The sequence below is a fragment of the Pholcus phalangioides genome, unplaced genomic scaffold, assembly GCF_987345545.1.
Source record: "Pholcus phalangioides strain wild (caught in Gottingen) unplaced genomic scaffold, Ppha-v1.0 ptg000004l_1, whole genome shotgun sequence".
NCBI lineage: Eukaryota > Metazoa > Arthropoda > Arachnida > Araneae > Pholcidae > Pholcus > Pholcus phalangioides.
The window spans coordinates 17724956-17744226 of NW_028301597.1; the positions used below are offsets into that span (position 1 = coordinate 17724956).

At 33.5% G+C, this 19271-nt stretch overlaps 1 protein-coding gene across 2 annotated transcripts in view; it reads left to right on the forward strand.

Annotated features, from left to right (window-relative positions):
* The window catches only part of LOC149086628 (sodium/potassium-transporting ATPase subunit beta-2-like), an 88164-nt gene extending 73860 nt beyond the window's left edge, over positions 1 to 14304 (forward strand). For both annotated transcript variants that reach the window (XM_089231018.1, XM_089231017.1), the window contains exon 3: positions 9218 to 14304. In XM_089231018.1, the coding sequence (XP_089087144.1) occupies positions 9346 to 10371 (1026 nt within the window). In that variant the 5' untranslated portion in view covers positions 9218 to 9345 and the 3' untranslated portion in view covers positions 10372 to 14304. The remainder of the gene's footprint in view (positions 1 to 9217) is intronic.
* The last annotated feature ends 4967 nt before the right edge of the window (positions 14305 to 19271 follow it).

Genomic DNA, 19271 nt, shown 5'->3' on the forward strand with positions numbered 1-19271 from the left:
ATTAAATAAAATATTTAATACATGAGGACATAGAATAGAGAAAAAAAGAAGAGTGTGTAGGAATAATAAGTAAGAATAATGATTACTTCTCGTAATTCATAACTCATCATGAAACCAGACATTGTCCCTTGGGGGAGCAGAAGCGTCTCGTGATTGTAATTTAAAAAGACATTTCTCCATTTTATTCTAGATCTTACAAAACAAGGTTATTCTGCTAAAGGAATAGGAAAATTGGTTTTGAAAGATGATGTTGAGGAGGTATTATAAATTTGAAGTGATCTTTTTTCTGGTACTGAGTGTTGTCGGAATAGTTTCCGTTGAGTGAAATATCGAATTAAACACTCTTTTTTCTCTGTCGAGGAAATAGTTTTTTTTATTGCATGTATGTTATGATAATTTTCTTTTGTATGAGCTTCATTTTACGCTCCACACTGCATGATAAATGTTTGCCAATGTCCCAAAAAGAAGTATTGGGAATGTTCATTTACGTATATCTTTTAAAACACAGGGTGATTATAATTAAAGTCGCGTAGTTTTTCCTCAAAAACTGTATATTTTTAGGATATATTAATGACACCATGGGAGGAAGATTTATGAAATAAAAAAAAGTTCACTTTTCGAGCACCAGGTGAAAAAGTTCCGCTTTTTTCTTGAATTTCCCTTTTTTTCCATGGACCATATAGCGTATATACCAAGTTTCAATGAAATACGTCTACCAGAACGGGCGCTACATAGATCGGAGTGATGTGAGTATACTGAGGGGTACTACATTGGTCTGGGCAGTGTCAGTACACTGAAGCCACTCGGACCTATGTGGTGCTCGAAGATTGAACTTTTTTTTCTCTCTCCCATGGTCTCATTCAGACATCCTGAAAATTTAGCTGCATTCGGATAAGCAGTTTTTGAGGAAAAACTACTAAGAGCACGGGAACTTTAATTATAATCACGAAGTATAATAATAAGTAAAGATCATATTTTCAAGCACACTTTCAAAATTGAACTCATTATTGAATTTAGCATTGCAAAAAGACAATGAGTTCATTAAATGGCACAAAATTATTGTGAATGCGTGATGCATTATTCGAGGAGCGATAAGATGTAGTTGCTTTCCACTCGTTACTCGCAATTCCGTATATATTTACTCTACTACTACCGAAAACTACACATGTACCTCGTCCATATTCCTCTATGGAACATAGAAACACAGAAGACAGAAAACCCAACTTCAGCAAGAAGGAAATCTTCTGAGGAATTTCTAACGATTTAGTGCGCATTGGAAAGTGTTGTGTGTGTGGTTCTAACGTATAGATGATGTCAGAGTTCAGGTATCAGGTACCTGTCGATTTGACTGGTCCATCACGATGCCTAGGTGACTACCTAGTGAAAAATGGTGCGATATTGAGACTTTTTCTTTCATACCCAGAATAAAAATCTTGTCTATATCCATGGGCAATTTACTACCGACTGAGTTGTGCTGGTAGTGTGATTGTGTGTATATTACAATCTGCGTGCGTATGTAGTGTTGTGTCTGATTTTCACTGCTGCCATTCGCATTTCAGAAGAGAAAGTGAGTGAAGTATAATGATTGAATATTCGAATTATTGTAGGCCTGTTACTATCTGTAGCGAGACTTTTAACCAAGAGCTCGGCTCGCATTCCCGCCTCGAAGTTTGAGAAAACAGAAAACCAATATATTGAGACTGCACACATCGCTGTTGATATTTTCGTAACAAAGTACAGATTTATCTTTTGGACACTCGTGTATCCTTTGCTGGACAAACAATTAACACCGTTGGATTTTATCACCGGTAGAATTTTGAAACGGAAGTAATTCCTTCATGTAAGAGAAATCTTTTTTTTTATTAAAAAACTTCTAGTTGTACCTTAGTCGTGAAATCAGAAATAAGGATCATACTCTTCGAACACGTCAGTGTAATTTTCCCCCATAAAAATGGCTACACACATGCACTCGAAATTTATAGGCAATATCAAATTACACTACTTCTCTTTCATAAATTGCTAAGATTAAATTGCCAATCCGAAAAATTTGGTGATGGAACTCTCCTATATATATATAAAGTGTGATGAAGCAAAGCAGCGGTACTGTGAATGTGATACTCTCTCTTCCTCTCTTTCGGCAGAGAGTAGTCAGATATTTAACACATTACTTACATAACATGAAAAATTCAGGCATTTGCCATTTCATATGTTGACAGGTGACGGCACCAGTATAACACGAAAATAAGCATAACTCCTGCCGACATATATAAGTTGGGACCACTTATATATATGTTATGGTAAATGTGATAAAACGGTTTTTATGCATAATAACAGGTTATCATGCAAGGCAACCGCAAGACAATTCCTGAATTTTTTCTACCCCTTGCCAACACTAACCCAACGTAAATTCGTCTGCCTAACCGTTTTTAAGGGGGGGGGGGGAGGAAAGAAAAGTTACGTCATTTCCGTTCCACCGTTTCACATTTTCCGACGGGGATCTGAAAATTCGCACCATCCCTAAAGAAGTTTCATTTCAAAAAATTCCAAAGGAGTCTAGTATGTGTGATGAATATAGTCGGACACCGATATAATGGTAACAAGTACCCTGATGTAATGAATTATCATGTACAGTATATCATATAGTAGGCCTACGATTTATCATATTTAACAATGACTCTCGGGTACTGTGCATAATCGCTGGTAGAAATGATTAATTTAGGGAAAACTTATCAAATTTACCAACGACACCATGGTATTATGTGAAAGTGAAAAAATTCAGGGAGATTCGCGAAATTCAGCAAAATGCTCGGTGATTATGCATAACAATCTGTTATTGTGTATAATAACTGTATTAATCACATTTACCGTAATATATACACCATACACCATAACACGTTCTTGCAAGTAACCAATTTGGTAGAGATTCCCCAGAAGAACGAGGTGCATGTATGGTTAAGTATTCAATAATTAAAAATCGAAGTCAGGCACGGATGTATTTCTGCCAACATATTTCTGCGTTACCACACCAAAAATAGCCTACTGAGCGAATTTCCTAAACATGCATTGTCTGTTTCTTATTCTGCTTCAACTTAATTCCTAGAAACGCATTATCGCATTATTTGCTTATCCTCATGATATAAATAAGCTTTACGAAGAAACTTCGTATATATGCACACGTTGCCTGGACTTAGGTCATATATCGCCTTACTTTCCAGTAATTTCCTTAGCGTCAGTAGGAAGATAATAGGATATGTATATAGAGCACTTGCTACGTACACATGAGGTTGTGTATATATGTGTTTATACCAGAACAGGGAACCGATCTCACGTGAAGCGGAAAGCAATTTGATCTTGTTTCCATTAAAACGGCTATTTGCCTCGCCACTCGGTCCGTGTGCGTACAAAAGAGGCGCAAGGATGTGGCCGGTGGACGTATTGCGGTTGCCAGAGGAACACGCTGAAACTCCTAATGACAATGATGTCCTTCAAAAGAGAGGTCAGAGCAGGAAGTTTGCTTTTGGAGGTTGAAAAGGAACTTGTGGCATACGTATGTATGTATGTATCTTCCACCAGGTACCGAGAGGAGAGGAAAGACTATAAGACGGAACCCCATAGAGAAAACGAAAGGAAGAGGAGGACGAGGAGTACAAAACTGATAAGGCAGAAGTAAAACTTCGATGGCTGTTTTCTGGAAGCTTCAGAGCGAGAGAGAACATTTCTCCTTTTGATGCGAGACATTTCTCGCGAACATCGGATATCTATTTTTCCACGATTTGCTCCGAGGGAAAGGCATGAATATCGATTCAAATGAACTATCGGATCTCTATGAAGTACCGAATAAATGTGTTATTCACAAACCGAGATGTTCCCGTTATAGGTATCCGTATGGGAAAAATTCAATTTCTTTCTTTCATTCGAGATGATATTTCCTATTTTAAATTAGACGAAATGTTCTCTCAAGTAGTACGGGACCATAAATAGGTGAGAAATAATAAATCAAAATCTATAGAAGCGACTATTTTCAAGTTTTTTTTGTTTTTTTTTTTGTAAAAAAAAAAGTGAAATTTTTCATTATGAAAGAGAAACAACGATTTAATTAGTTTTGCACAAAGAAAAATATTTTATTCACTACAAATTTCCGTTTACATAATTTATTTCGATTGAAAAAAAATAAAAATTAGTGTTTATTCCGTAAACAGATTATAGTCAATTCCAGAAAAAATCGACTTTTAATTGGTTTTTAAAGAAATTTTTTTGAGAAAAATTCATAAACCCTCTTAAAATGTCTAATCACTTGCAAAATGAATGCATAAAGTTCTCTTCCAATTTCAAAATTAAATTATGGCATTATTTTTGTATTGTCTATTCCACTATTTGTTTCTATCTGCTACCCAAACAAAAAGGTTTCCAATTAGGCTGAACGAGATTGAATAAAAAAATTTAATTAGCTGATGTATTTTTATTTTTATCGAATAGTTCACGATAGCACGAAGCATAAAATTATTGTATATAGGAAAAGGGGATAAAAGAAGTAAGCCGATTTTTTTTTTTTCGCTATTGGAAGTAAAAGCAACTATGACCAAGTAAACACGCGTGTTTTGAAGTGTTAAAAACCGTCATTATATTGATAATATCTTTGACGTCTCTCCATTTATTAAGTAAAATGTAATTTTTTTCATATTAGTATGAAGATTTACTGTGGAGAAATCTTAATTTTTTTGTAAATAGAAGTTGGATAAAAACTTTCAAGATTTAATTTATTATGAATGCATTCTCTGCCAAACAGTTTCGTGAGTAGGAATTTGCTATCTATGAGCGATTTAGAAAAAGTAAGGCACGGGCGGGCGGCAGAGAGTACACACAAAATGATGATGTGAGTTCTATCATTCAAAATAAAGTGAAATCTGAAATTGAGGTAAACAAAAGCCACCGAGTTCATAAGATAGAGAAAAGGTGTGATTGCATTGAAAGGGCTTTAAAATAACAATAAAAAATTTTCTAAACGTGTGAAATATGTTATTAAAAGTGGTTATGCCACTAATCCTTGGTTCCACGACGAATGTGTGGGTAGTTTTTTCTCACTGTACATTTTTTTCTTTTCATCTCAGGAAGCTAAGCCCTGAGTTGAAGGATTGTGCAAGTTTTTGATATGGTGAATATGAACTTTTAGAGGCTTTCATCAGAGGGCAGCACTCAAAGTTGAACTTTCAGGGGTTTTTTAAGATGGCTTCTAGGAGAAACTGCCTCCGGAAAAAGTGTGATTTTTTACATAAACATTTAATAAAATTCGGGAAGAAATTGCATGTCAAGATGAATATACCTTGTATTATCGTGACTGAAAAAGTTTGAACGAAATGGATTATTTCGTCACAAAATTTATTTAAAAAAATGAATAGAAAAAAATAAAGATTTGATGACATTTATGTTTTTAATGCATTTTATGGGGATCAAAAATGCATAATTGTCTTGAAAATCCCAAAAATAAACGCTTGTTTCTGAAAGAATGTTCCAGTTACGAAATCACGAAGACATTCGTTTGCGACTACTGTGGAATTTTTGGGGTGCATACGTACTCTTAACCATACACACTGCGTACTCTCACGTGAACAGGGCGGGAATGAGTACCCATTCTTTATTTTTTTTTTATAAAATGTATAACTCATTTGTTTATAAAACTACTGCTTTGAATATTTACACAGATCTAAACTGCGATTTTAGTTATTTTAGAGAGCTATGCGTATACTACTTCTTATACTTCTGATCTAATAAACTACGTTAAAAAATTATGAATGGAACCAGACCCTCACTGGTCCCGTTTTTATAGTCAAAATCCACTAGGTGCGTACTTCTGCCCTCATTTCCTCCATCGTTGAAAAAGAAAAGACGATGTTGAAAGGGTTAAAAAGATCAAGCTACTACTGTTAAGGCACTGCATGTGAGAAGATAAAAAGAACACAATTATCAATAAGATTGTCAGTTTCTCAGATACTTTCTGGACTCCGAAGTCGATAAATGAGCTACCAGTTTATTGTCTTTTTTTCGTAGCATTTGAGAAAAAAAAATTTTTTTTTTTGTATCCAACATTTTACCGATAAATCGCTTTCTGGAACTCAGTTTTCTTGGAAGAAGTTTTCCTTTCTCTGCACACCTTTCCCTCCCCTTTCCACAAGCCTTTTCTCGTATGTTTTCTTTCTTTCTTTCTTGGCAGAAAACGTGTACCGGTTAGTTATCCGGTACCACTTCAGCTGTCTAAAGAAAGAAAAAATATGGAAAAAGCGGTGTAAATCATCTCTGGTGTTAACAAAAAAAAAGAATAAAAATAGTACAAAACGGAAAAGAAAAAGAAAACTGCATTCGGCCATCTTCGAAATGAATGTTGTACAAAAACACGGGAGTGAGAAGAACGAAAAGCCACGAGGATTCGTGGCTCAATCCAAGAAATCAATTTCCGAGAGATTCGTGATACTTCTTCTTGGAGCTTGCGCCAGCGCCTTCCTTTGCTTCTACCGTACTTCATCAACCTCCAGGAAATAGTTTAAACATGTTTCCAGCTGAAAAGTTTTCCCAGGAAATATATTTCTTTCCGACTAAAGGTACCGTCACCACCCCAACTTCTTGTGAAGCGACGAGTAAAAGAAATTGAAAATTCCCCGGGAATTTTCCTGCGCAGTGAGTGGCCGAATCGCAGATTAAATTTTCGGAATCGTTCGAAAAGGTTCGTGACACTGCGTAACGGCTGTCTGATCGCATCCGCTCTTTAATCTGTAACATGACTCTCGCTTTTTTTTTTTTGGTGGATAATCTAATGTTTAATATTGACCTTCACTTGAAAATGTACGTACAGTATTTGATGCGTAATTTTATCAGATCAACCTTCATTTATGGATTGATATGAAATCTATTGGGACGTAACGAAAGTTTAAAGTGGTTTTTTTTTTTATCAGATAAAGGAAAAACTCAAAATTTAAAGCTATTTTTTCCTCACAGTTTTAAGCTATTTCTTTTTCCCACAATATTAAGCTCTTTTTTCTCTTACTACTTCAATCTATTCCTTTTGCTCACAATTTTAAGCTATTTTTCTGACACAATTGTAAGCAATTTTTTTCCTCACAGTTTTCAGATTTTCCCCACAATTTTAAGTTTTTTTTTAACAATTTTAAGCTATTTTTTAACAATTTTAAGCTATTTTTTCCTCACAAATTTAAGTTTTTTTGGCATTTTCGAATTTTTTTTTTCTCTCAGAATTGGGTTGGTTTGAAATATAAGAAGTTTCTTTTCTTGAAAGAAAGAATTTTCATATGGTAATGCATAATGGAAGGGCGGGAGAAATTAAAATGCAATATTGACATGTCTGGTCAATATGGAAGACGTGATAAAACATTTCATTCATCTCATGGAATTTATTTTGAGCGACAAAAGAAAAATTGTGCGTTAAAATTGTGTCCTTTTCCACAATCGCTATTTCAACGTTTGTTTTCTTAAAACAATGAACCATTCCTATTCTACCTACCTATACAGCATTGGTCTCATGCCTGTTCAATGTTTCATAGATACTCTACTTGAATACACATCCGATTTTGGTAGGTACAAATCAGATTTATTTATTTTTTCAAAAGGTAAGTATAATATTATTAGAATTGTTTTGTGAAAAAAGACATTGAAGAACGCCTAAAATCGTTAAAGTTGGAAGACGGACACAAAGATTTCCTTCACGACCAAATAATTCTATTCAAGTTCGAGTTATAAATTTAAAAGGAATTCACGAAGCAAGGTTCTTTTCACATTAATGGATAACCTTATTTGTCTTTTTTTATATATTCTTTCTTCTTTAAGAATAAAATATTCGTGTGTTTTGTATAAAAGAAAAATACGTTTCACGTATCAAAAGTTTTTTTCCCAGAATTTCTTTGTTCTTAAAAGTATAAACAAATTGAATACACAAAACTGTAAAAATACACTCGGTATTTTGTTTTCTTTATTTCAACTTCGTGACTGTTTTAGATTTTTTAGTGCTTCCAGGTATTACAAACATCCGACTTCACGTAGATTCTTTCGAATTCCAGAGTAAACAAAAATTCCATTTTTTTTATTTTAAATATGCGAGAGATTTTCAAAAAGTTTTCAAATTGTGACATAACATTTTGTTTCTGAATTCATTAAGAAAATTTTATTCATTGGAGTATAAAGTTGGGATTTAGATTTCGCTTTTGTGCATTCCAATGAAAGAGCTTATGAAATTTAAACTACTTTTTGTCGTAAATTTAAACGAATACCGTGTTTTAATTATTTTGTATAAGAGTACAGTTGTTACGGTGAATATGATAAATATAGGTAATTATGCATAATTGCCGGTTATTATGCATAATAGCAAAAAAAATCGTCTGGTAATGTCTCAATAAAATTTACTTCATCTATAACTTCCAGTGATTATTTCTAGTATAGTTGGCAAGTTTGATAAATATAGAAAAATTATCACATCCCTCTTCTATCAAGTTAAACAGTTTATTAGATTTGTCCGTACGTGATACATACGCACATCCCTCATATTTTGCAATAAAAACTATATTTAATGAATATAAGTGCTAAAAAGATAGAAACATAAAAATTATTATTATCAGCCTTGTACGTGCAGAAATGTCCCGTTTTTCTTGCAGTAATGTGAGTATTGAATTATTCCAGATTCATATACATAACCAGAAATACATAAACATATAATCGATCAAATTGGTGTAAATTTGCATGAAAATATTCATGTCATAATGCGTCTCTTTTTTTAATAACTTGATCCTCACATATTCCCGAGGGATCAACATGGGAGAATTTTTGAGTTTTAGTAGACATCCATACCCAAGCCGTAATTCGAATCCAGACCTGCACAGTGAGATGCTAGTTTCCTAACCACTTGACTGGCAGGTGGTTTTAAGTCAGATGTTCTAATTTTTTGAAACAAAATGGAAAAAGTAATTCGACACTTCAAGAAACGTTCAATCTACTTTATGCAACTTCTTTGCCACCGATATGCTCAAGAAGCTCTTACCAGATAAAAATACAAATTATAACAATTACAATTAATTTGGGCTTCCGAGTTTGAGCATTTCATGACTTGCTCTTGTAAATTTCTGGGGTGTTCTAATTTTTTTTTAAAAGGACGGGTATAATAATGATGGAAGAAAAAACAATAAAATCATCTAATTATCTAAAATTTTTCTTTCTATAGGTGTGAAATCGTAGGAAAAAGACAGAGAATCATATGGTATATTTTCCCAAAGTTAACCAAAGAATTCAAGATTGAGAAGGGAGGGGAAAGAGCGAGAGAGGAGAGAGACTGAGGAGGTTTTTGTGGAAATGAACTCGGACATCGAGAAACAAAATGCAAAAGAAGACGGTGGAAAAGAAGAATATCTACTTGACGACGTAGAGAAGAAGAAATTGCAAGAAGTCGAAGAAGCCGCAGAAGACTCGCCACTTAAAGGAGACTACGAAACATCAGCCACGGATTCCAAAGAGAACGACGCTGGTCTCCCGGAGAAGGGAGACAAGGGCAGCTCCAAGGAAGGCAGGGGCAAAGGCCTGCGCGAATGGCTGTCCAAGTCCAGGGTGAAGTGGTGGATAGCAGTCTTGGTAGCCATCATCCTGCTCACCGTCGTTTTAGTCGGTACGTTGCTGGCCGTCGAGGATTACGAGGACGATTTCTTCGACACCGGGGTGAGGCTCATGAAAATATGGCCTAAGCCCAACAAGCCCAGGAACGTAATCAACTTCGTGCACGGGACTCTACCGTTCGAGGGAAGAGTCTGGCCTGACTTGGCTTTGGAGCTCGACGAGCTGATATCCAGATACCAGAACCCGTTCAATCGTTCCAAGAACGTCGTCGAGTGTTACGGAGCGATGCCACCCAAGGGTAAAGTATGCGCTTTCGACATACGGCCGATAGCCTTGGAATGCAGCAAGTCTATGAATTACGGATACGATCAGGGCAAGCCTTGCATATTCTTCGAATTCAACAACATCACGGATTGGCAGCCAGAATCTTACACAACACGAGATCTCGAAAATCTCCCAGATCTTCCGGATGACCTGAGGCTCCTGTACAAGCCGAATATGGTTTTCTTGGATTGCCAAGGTGACACGTTGGTCGATCAGGAGAATATGGGCACGATCGAGTACAGTCCCGATCGTGGTTATTCCACGAGATTCTTCCCATATAAAGGTCAACCGTACTACATGTCCCCGATAATTGCTGTGCGATTCACCAATCCCGCCGTGGGCATCGCTGTATCCGTCACGTGCAAATTATGGGCGAAAAACGTAAACCACACCGACGAAGCTATACCGAGCGGAAAGTTCTCATTCAACTTGCTGGTCGATTGAGTCGCTCACTGCCACGAGGAAAACTCCAATGTTACTGTTTGTTTGTACAGCTGTTCGTCAAAACTACTAATTGTATCGCGTTTGTTTGTTTGTTTCTCTTTTCTGTTCAGTTTCTTTTTTCTGATCGGAATATTCTGAAAAGAAAGAAAAAATGTTCAGCTTAAAAAGTCTTGTTGGATATAGTGTCAAGTGTTGTGCCAAAACTGGATAAGATCGTGTTCAAACAAAAAATGCCTATTGTTCGTTTTCGCGTTGTAAAACAACCTAGAGTGTAGATTTCAAAGTGTTTTTGGATCTGCAAAATGATCAGTTGATATTCGTGGGAATAACCATAATAACATGCACACCGGATCCCTCGACTGCGCAAGCCTAAGTGATTGTAGCCCCTAGCATGAAAAACGTACCGTGCACATGCACACAGTTCGTAATTTCGGTCTGCATGAAAGATGAAGATGGTTCAATGTCATGTCAGTTTTCATGCCTAATTATTCCCTCGAATTAATCAGAGACACCGAAAACCGATCTCGATTGCTTGGAAATATATCGATATTATAAAAACGTTTGAAAAGACCAGCAGACAAGAATTATCTGAGGTGTGTAAAATTTTTGATTGATATTTGGTAGTAATACCGTTTCGGTCGTAATGTTGGTAACATGAAGTTATTTATATTCGTTAGAATATTGATACATATATTATATATGCACGAGTTGATAAATTACTCAGCTTTTATCTTACGTTTAAAATAAGTTCTGTTTTTTTTTTTGTTTTTTTTTCCGAATGAAATTTTTACCTTATACACGAGGAAAATAAATGGAAAAAATTTCCACCTGATGCTCAAGATTTCTCGGAGAGGCACGGCGTTGACAGCGATATCCATGTTTAGTGCGGTCGTTTATATTCTTGTTCTTCACGATCGCTATTCATTATAAAAGAAAACATTTTCAACATGAGAAAAATAAGCAAACAAAAATAAAATAATGTAAATAGAAACGAGCTTTTTGAACTGGAACAACTGGAATATTGCACCGATCTTTCTCTCTTGATCGATCTTTACAATTAGTTTTACAGATTTTTTTCCTTCGAGATTTATTATAGACACTGTTATACAATGAACGGCTGATATTGTGTCATGGATTTTTAATAGAAATACGTTGCACGGCGTTTGAAATCTCTTCATGGTAACTCGTATTCAGAACTCATAAGTAGTTGTGTTTCGACTACGGAAAAAAAAAATTGTTTTTAAATTTGAGCATCAGGGACCTATAAAAAAAACATTGAAATGGCTCAATTCTCAATGTCTGAATATAGAAAAGCCAAGTGTTTTTTCAAGATTAAAACAATTGGAAGTTCATTAAAAGGAATTGGTACATTTTGTAAACATTATACTGAATTTAATTTCTATGGATCTTGGCAGCGGCAGAGATGGAATCGAATAACTACTCAGTGACATCCAACAGTTAAAATTATTATATTAGTGGTTTCAAGAAATGTCCTGAGAATTTACTTTCGGAAACTCTACCATCGACAGCAGTTTTTAAGTTGAGTAAATAAAGACATTTTACTCGGACGATGATTCGGACGATTTACTCATATATTGATTTTTTTCAATACCTTACTCATTTCGAAAAAATGCGAAAATCAATTTCATCCGCTACGAGCGGAATCGTTTATTTTGCAAGAAAAAGGCACAAACATCTCCAGTTTCATGCTCAAGAATTTCAATGTATACCGAGACCAAAAATTACCGGCACCATATTAATGGCATATATAGAAACATGCGAGTGGTATCACTGAATGCCACATTTTTATAATTTCCTAGTTTTTTGTTTGTGTTGAAATTTTTATTGTATGTGAGATTTACATGCATATGTATATGCCTATTTCTTTGCCAGCAAGCACTGAAGACAAAAAAATCTAAATTAGTATTGAAAATATTAAAAATATTCTTACAAGTACCTGAATAAAATAGAAAATTAAAATCACCGTTACGAAGTATTATATTCTGTTGCATGTTAATATCTATGAATATTACAATGTTTGTCTTATATGCATATATATATATAAGGAAATGTTCCGATCCTGTTGGGTTAAAATAAAATTGATTCTACGTAAGAAAGACACGTATATTGATGTTTCAAGCATATGCATAATATATAATTGAAGGCTAGTTCTATTGAACACTATTGTGCTATGAAAATGTATTTCTTAATAACAATGTGATCAATAGTTTTATCTTATTTTTATTATGATCTAACCATAAAAATAAAGTTTATTTAATAAGGTTGAAAATTTCATGATATATATAATCTATATATATCTATATTTTAAGATTGATTTGATTCAGAATCAAAGAGCTATACCGGTGAACTTATAAAGAGATGCCCGAGTTTCTGTTGAACAAGTTTGGCTCTTTTGTTACATCTTTTTAGCTTTATTTTTCCAGTCTTATTATTCAAAATATAAAGCTGTAGCATAATCCCAAATATGTTTCGTATTAGCATAAAATTTTTTATTAGTTTATACATATGTAAAATATTTATAGTATTATTAAAATTATATATTTTTCGGTAAAAAAATATATTATACATGATTTTGTTTTACATAATTGTATAACACGCATGTGCATCAAAATTTAGTATTTATTTACTTACTGAAAGTTATTGGAAAAGTAAAGTTGTAAAGGTATGGAATGATATTGCTTTAGACTGATTACGCTATGTTTTCATCTTAATAATTTTATAATTTTAAGCCATTTAAAATTGCGAGATGAAAGTATAATGCATCATTAAATGGTACTTGATAATGAAAATGCACATTTGGTGTTTCTTTTACTAACTTAATTTCTTTCAATAGTTTTAATTACCATGAAACAAACACACACAAATATAGTTATTGTCTAACATGTTTTATTATCATATATTCGTTTTTTCTTCTCCAATTAGTGACTTTGTGACTTACGTATGATCTTGTTGTAGGTTAACGACGTATGAGTGTTTGTATATACATGTGCATACATGTTTGTGTAAAAATTCTAATATATACATATGGATACAAATTATATATATACATGATAATAATATAAGCACTGTTTTTATGTGTCGCTAAAGATGTATTTTTGTTGACACGAAAAGTTTCTAGTCATTGCGAGTCTTTTCTCAACTGCTATACTCGTATATATCGTGAACTGACACTGATTTGCTACCCATTTAACACGAGTAAAAAGATAATAAAATGTGTGTGTGTGTGTGTATTCGATTCTATTTCTGCAATATTGAATATGAGATTTTCAACGAATTTTATTTTATACTTCTTTCATCGTAAATTAAATTCATTTGTATATTTCGATAGTCGGAATCCTCTTGAGAAGTAACATATATCACAAAGTTTAAAAAGTTATTTGTGACTATTATAGGGGATTTATAATCTTTGGGAATCATTTCCTCCATTTTGTACGGATAACAAATACGACTATTTAACATGGAATTTTTTTCCTCCTGCTTACCTGCGATGTAAATGAGAGCTGTTATTAATTCGGTTATAGGGAATGGTATATTAAAGTGCATGTGTTGCCTAAATGTTTTGAGATTTTTAAAGTTGGCTTGAATCCACAAAAGTTTAGAATCGATCTTCGATTCCAGCATAAAAGAAGGGACAAACTTTGTTTCCTTTTTAATAACGAATCTTTTGAATCTTTTTAAAATAAAAATTAATAAGAAGGAACAAAAAAAAATGACGTACGTGTAAAGATGTTGTTGAGCCCCAGATTTGGCATTTAATAGGGTAGCAAACTCAGTTGCTTTTGTCACTTCTTGTTATGCATTGGTGTAAAATTGATGTGTTTGAAATCTGTAGGGAATTTTTTTGTTTCATGAAAGAAATGCTTTATGTAATTTCGTGTTTCCTTTGCAAATAAAGCTGAATTCCCATGAGAAGGTTTGTTCTTTTGAGTTTCTTTATTATTTGAGTGTATTAAAACGACCCTTTCTTTAAATTATTTATACGGAGAAGAAATACGTATTTTTGTATTTTGAAAAAAAATCTGCTTGAAAAATATCATTCATAAACTAATGAACCCTCTATGGTTCACCTCTATAAATACGTATTGAAAATTAAAAAAGAAAATGCGGACGTAAATGATTTCTGCTACCATGTTTTTAATTGGAACAATATATCAGCACAGCAATTTAATTAATTATAGATTAATGGAATTTGGCTAAAAGGTTAATTAAGGTTAAAAGTTTGCCCTGATTTTAATATTATCTCTATATAAACGGATAAAATCCTGCTTAGTTGTATTGTTTTTTATCCTTGAGTTTTACTTTCGATTCCCTTAATTTTGTACCATTTTATACATCTCTGAATACGTAAAACTTCAGCAGCTAACATAGAGTATTTTTTAGAGTATTTACATAGGAGTATTTTGTACTAAAATGACGCTGAAAGATGTACAGAAAAATTGAGAAAAGAAATAGGTTGTAATGGTGTAAATTTTTTGTTTTTTACGAAAAAGAATGTACAGGTATAATTTTTTTTACCGTGTATTGGCCACGTACAGTAAAACCCCTCTTAACGGACACCCCCTCTTTTACGGCCAAATAATAATTTTCCCGTGTGTGATAAAACTGGGATTTTCAAATCCCTGATTAACGGTCTTTCACTGGAAAATGTTTTTGCCCCATCAGTTTCCGCAAAAGAGAGGTTTTATAGTTGTGAGAGCTGACTTTAAGGTATACTATAACATTCGAAACAGTAGATTAAGAAACATAACAATTATTTATTTCAATATTAACAAAGGTAAAATGAAACAGGCTTTGCACAAGAGCAGGGACATGTGCAAGAGGCGACCGGCATTTGTAAACAACAAAAGCTCTTTAGCCAGACGGCCTTGATTTTGGATTTTTGTGATATTGCCACAAGGAGGAAAATTGTATTTTATAAGTGCTAGAAAGACACCACATTTTTACTGTATATATTCAAATACAGTAGAAAAAAAGTCTAATTCGAATTTTGGATAATTCAAACTTTTATGAATTCCCTTTTAGATTTCTACCCAATTTAACGTAAAATTTCTTGTTTCATTCAAATTCTTTCGAATATTTTGAATAATTCGAAGTTGGAGAGAGGAAAAAAAGATTTCTAATATTAGTGAATTTGCGAAGGTTTTTAACAGCTGACTGTGAGAAGATATATTAAAAAAAGAGAGAAAATTCAACTGCCCGGTTGAATTTCTCACTTGCCATGTGAGTGCCCTAGACCACTAGACTACAAAGGCAACGAATACCTCAATCTTTCCTTAGAGCTCGTGTGTACTAAACGGGACCATCCATGTACGGTATGGATAGCAGAGAGTGACATAATCCTTGGATAAGAAAAATTAGTTTTGAAAAATTCTACAAGACACCCACAGACTTTGCTTTTCTCGATCAAGTTGTAAACAACAAATTTTTAAATAATAATAAAGGTGTGGATATTCTGTTTTTCTTCACTCTTTCTTTGATAATAATTTAATGACGATTATTTAACGCTGTTCAGCTGGAGTGCATCTAGAAATGTGTACCACTTAAAATCGATTATGCTTTTCAACGTATAGATCAGGGTGCAGTATTCAAAATCTGAATTTTTTTGTCGTCATTAAAGGTATGCAAATATCGGAAAGTGCAGATTGAAAAAACGTTAATGAAAATATATTTCGTTGATAACATCAAAATGATAAAGATAAAGTCCCAAATGTTGCATGATAAATGCAAAATTTGAAAAACAGTTTCGTAACGGATGATCATGAACTGTTTCCGTAAATCAGGTTTTAAACATGATCATGAACTTCTGCAGTGATGCCGATTCCAGAACAGTGAAATAATGTAGCAGCTAAGATAAATTATTATGATTTATAATTTAGGCAACAGTTCCGTAACTGGTTACTACATTTTAATAATTAATAATTATTATTCCATGTGAATGTAGATGATTGAGTTGCAATTTTGGGAGTCATTTTACAGATCCAGGATAAATTAATTGGACAATTCGAACTTTTTTCAAGTGACTTTGGACTTCGAATTAACCAAGTTCGACTGTATTTCGTATACGAGACCATAGAGGGTTAAGATGTGTTAAGTTTATCATACTGTATACGGTTTGCTTTCTTAACCTTCAAAAACGGCTGGTTGTGTCAAGCTCAATTTCAAGTCTTTCATCCATGTGTAGCAAAAAATAATTATATTAGGATTTTATGAAGCTACATTTTATTTCCCAACGATTCAGTATGGGTTTGAATAATTTACACAGTATCCAGAATTACGACTTCGTAGTAAGTTTTCATATTTTACCCTCCCTCTTCATTTGACGAATCAGTAGAATCACAGCTTTTCATGAGACGTCCCTCATTTGTCCTGTTTTTCCCAGCTTTCCTCCGTTTTCTGAATTCAAATATCGAATATTTCACTTTAAATATTTTTGTTTGCCTCAAGGGAGAAAATGCAACAACTTTCTAACTGGGTTTTTAAGCACAGGGAATTCGTATGAAAAGTTTTTTTTTTTTTTTTTTTGTCTCAATAACTATACAACCTCTTGCAATATGAATGACTTATCACAGGTCTACACGTTATTTAAATACTTTTCCTAATTGGAAGTATGTTTCTAGGATCAACGGTTCACCAGTAATTTGTGGTGCGTGCTGTTAGCTGTGCACCCGATATAATATGTTTCGCCATACAGTATACCAGAATTATATCACACATAAAGAGCAAAGAACGTTAACATACCATGAAACATAACCAGAAATACAAATACATCAACATCGATAACGAAAAAAAACAACACAGAAGAGATGCAACAATTTAAATGTAACAACCACTTGATCGCCCGTATACAGAGGTTGAAAAAAAAGCGGGAATGCCATCGCTAACTACAGTTTTCTTAGAGTTATTTTTTTCCATAGCGCTTTTAAATAATTCTCTACGCTATTGTAAATATTTTCAATTCCGCCAAGTGGAGAAAAAATATTAGTTTTCAGATCTTTTTTTTTCTTATATTGTGGTAATAATTAGTCAAAAAATTAACTTTACATTTAAAATAATTTCTTTTGTAATAAATACCGATGAAGGCTGTTTTGTTAATACTTTTAATTTTATGTCTAATAAATCTGCTGAAGTATTATCATCATTCGTTTTTCTTTTTCAGATGAAGTGTGTTCGGAAATTTATTACTAATTTCATGAAAATTTTTGGAAATTGTGTGAAAATGACTAAATCATCTAAATATCTAAAGACATTCAGTTTTTCAGAGATTGAATTTTCATAATAGTGTAATACTTTATGATGTAATTAATATATATAATTATCGCAAATTTTACATACTACAAAATCTTTTGGGAAAATGATATTCATCGAGTAATATGTGTAGAGAATAAACATTCGAACGTCATTTCCCAAATTTTTGAAATTTGTGCATTCATGTTTCTGCAATAAAGGAGGGTACGATATTTAAAAAGATATTTGATTAGTGATCTATCAAGAGATGCGGTTTTAATAATTCATAAAACTTAACCGCTGAAAATAACTGATCCTGTAATTTATGAAATTAGTACTTTTCGTAAGATTTATTTTTTTCCCTTCTTCCGATTTGTAAGAAAAGCCTAATTAACTCGTTAATCCCTGAAACAACAACGATAGAGGATGAAAGTTTTTGAGTCGGTGTAATGAGAAAGTTTCTTTTGAGCTTCCAGATTACTCAGAATCACTTCTCAACTAAAGAGAAGGAAAAAAAAATTGCGATTGGTTCCATTTTCCTAATTAATTTTTTTGCTTTGCTTTACGGGAAAAAAAAGGGTTTTTCACTAAAGTGAAATATTAAAAAAAAGATTGCGATATTTTTCTCTTTCAAATTTTTGAACTGAAAGTAAGTCGTAGAACTCGGAAGTTTAGACACTAAAAATAGTCAAAATAGGAAAAGGATAAAAAACAGTAAAAAAAAAACGCTTGAAATAGACACTAAAAAGAAAGAATTTATAATTAACCGAAGAAAGGAAAAATAGTTAAAAGCTAAGTTATTGAAGGTCTGATAACCGGCTAAAATTGGCTGCACTTACTTGATCTACTGTCTCAATTATAGCTTAATTTCGGTAATAATGCAGTCATTATAAATTCATTTTGTGCAGGAAGTAAAAGTTCGTGGTCCCTCGAATTTAGGTCGATTCCAATGCAACCGTTATCAGACGAGGAGCTTGTAGAGAAATAGATCATCTCCTTCGAATTACAAATAATTCTCGTTTATTTGTTGTATTATTTGGAATATTCATCAGGATTTTTATACTTAAAACATAGCTATCATGTTTTATTCTTGTACTAATTAGTCCTCGTGTACAGAAAATGACCAAATGATTTTATTGTTGTAAAAGAAATTTACGCTTTTTTTTCTCATTTATATTGCCTCATATGCGAGATTTCAAACGTGTTGTCCAGTGAGGGGGGGGGGAGTGGTCCTACCTGTCACGCACTTTTGAGGGTGGCTCTGGTCACGAATCGAAAATACTGAGTATGCATATTAAATAAATAGCTATGGTTGTCTGCAGTGCATTTATGGTACCAAAAATCGAAACAACTCGGGCCCCAGGTCCATAGCCAAGTCAGCTCCTTCTCCACTTTGCGTGTGCCATGACAACAACGGTCTTTTGAGACACTCATCAGTCAGCTATACAATGCAAGAGATATTCTACGAAACCGTGGGTGAAACATAATTTTTCTCATCTTTTCTCATACATGGCCAGCGTTCGTCTGACACAGAAGCATACATGTTTAACACCATCAGGGGAAAGTAAAATTATAAATGGCAATACCAATTTTTCTATATCTTAGACACTTACACCTATTCGAGTTTTAATGGGAATGGAGGGGAGGAGGGGGCA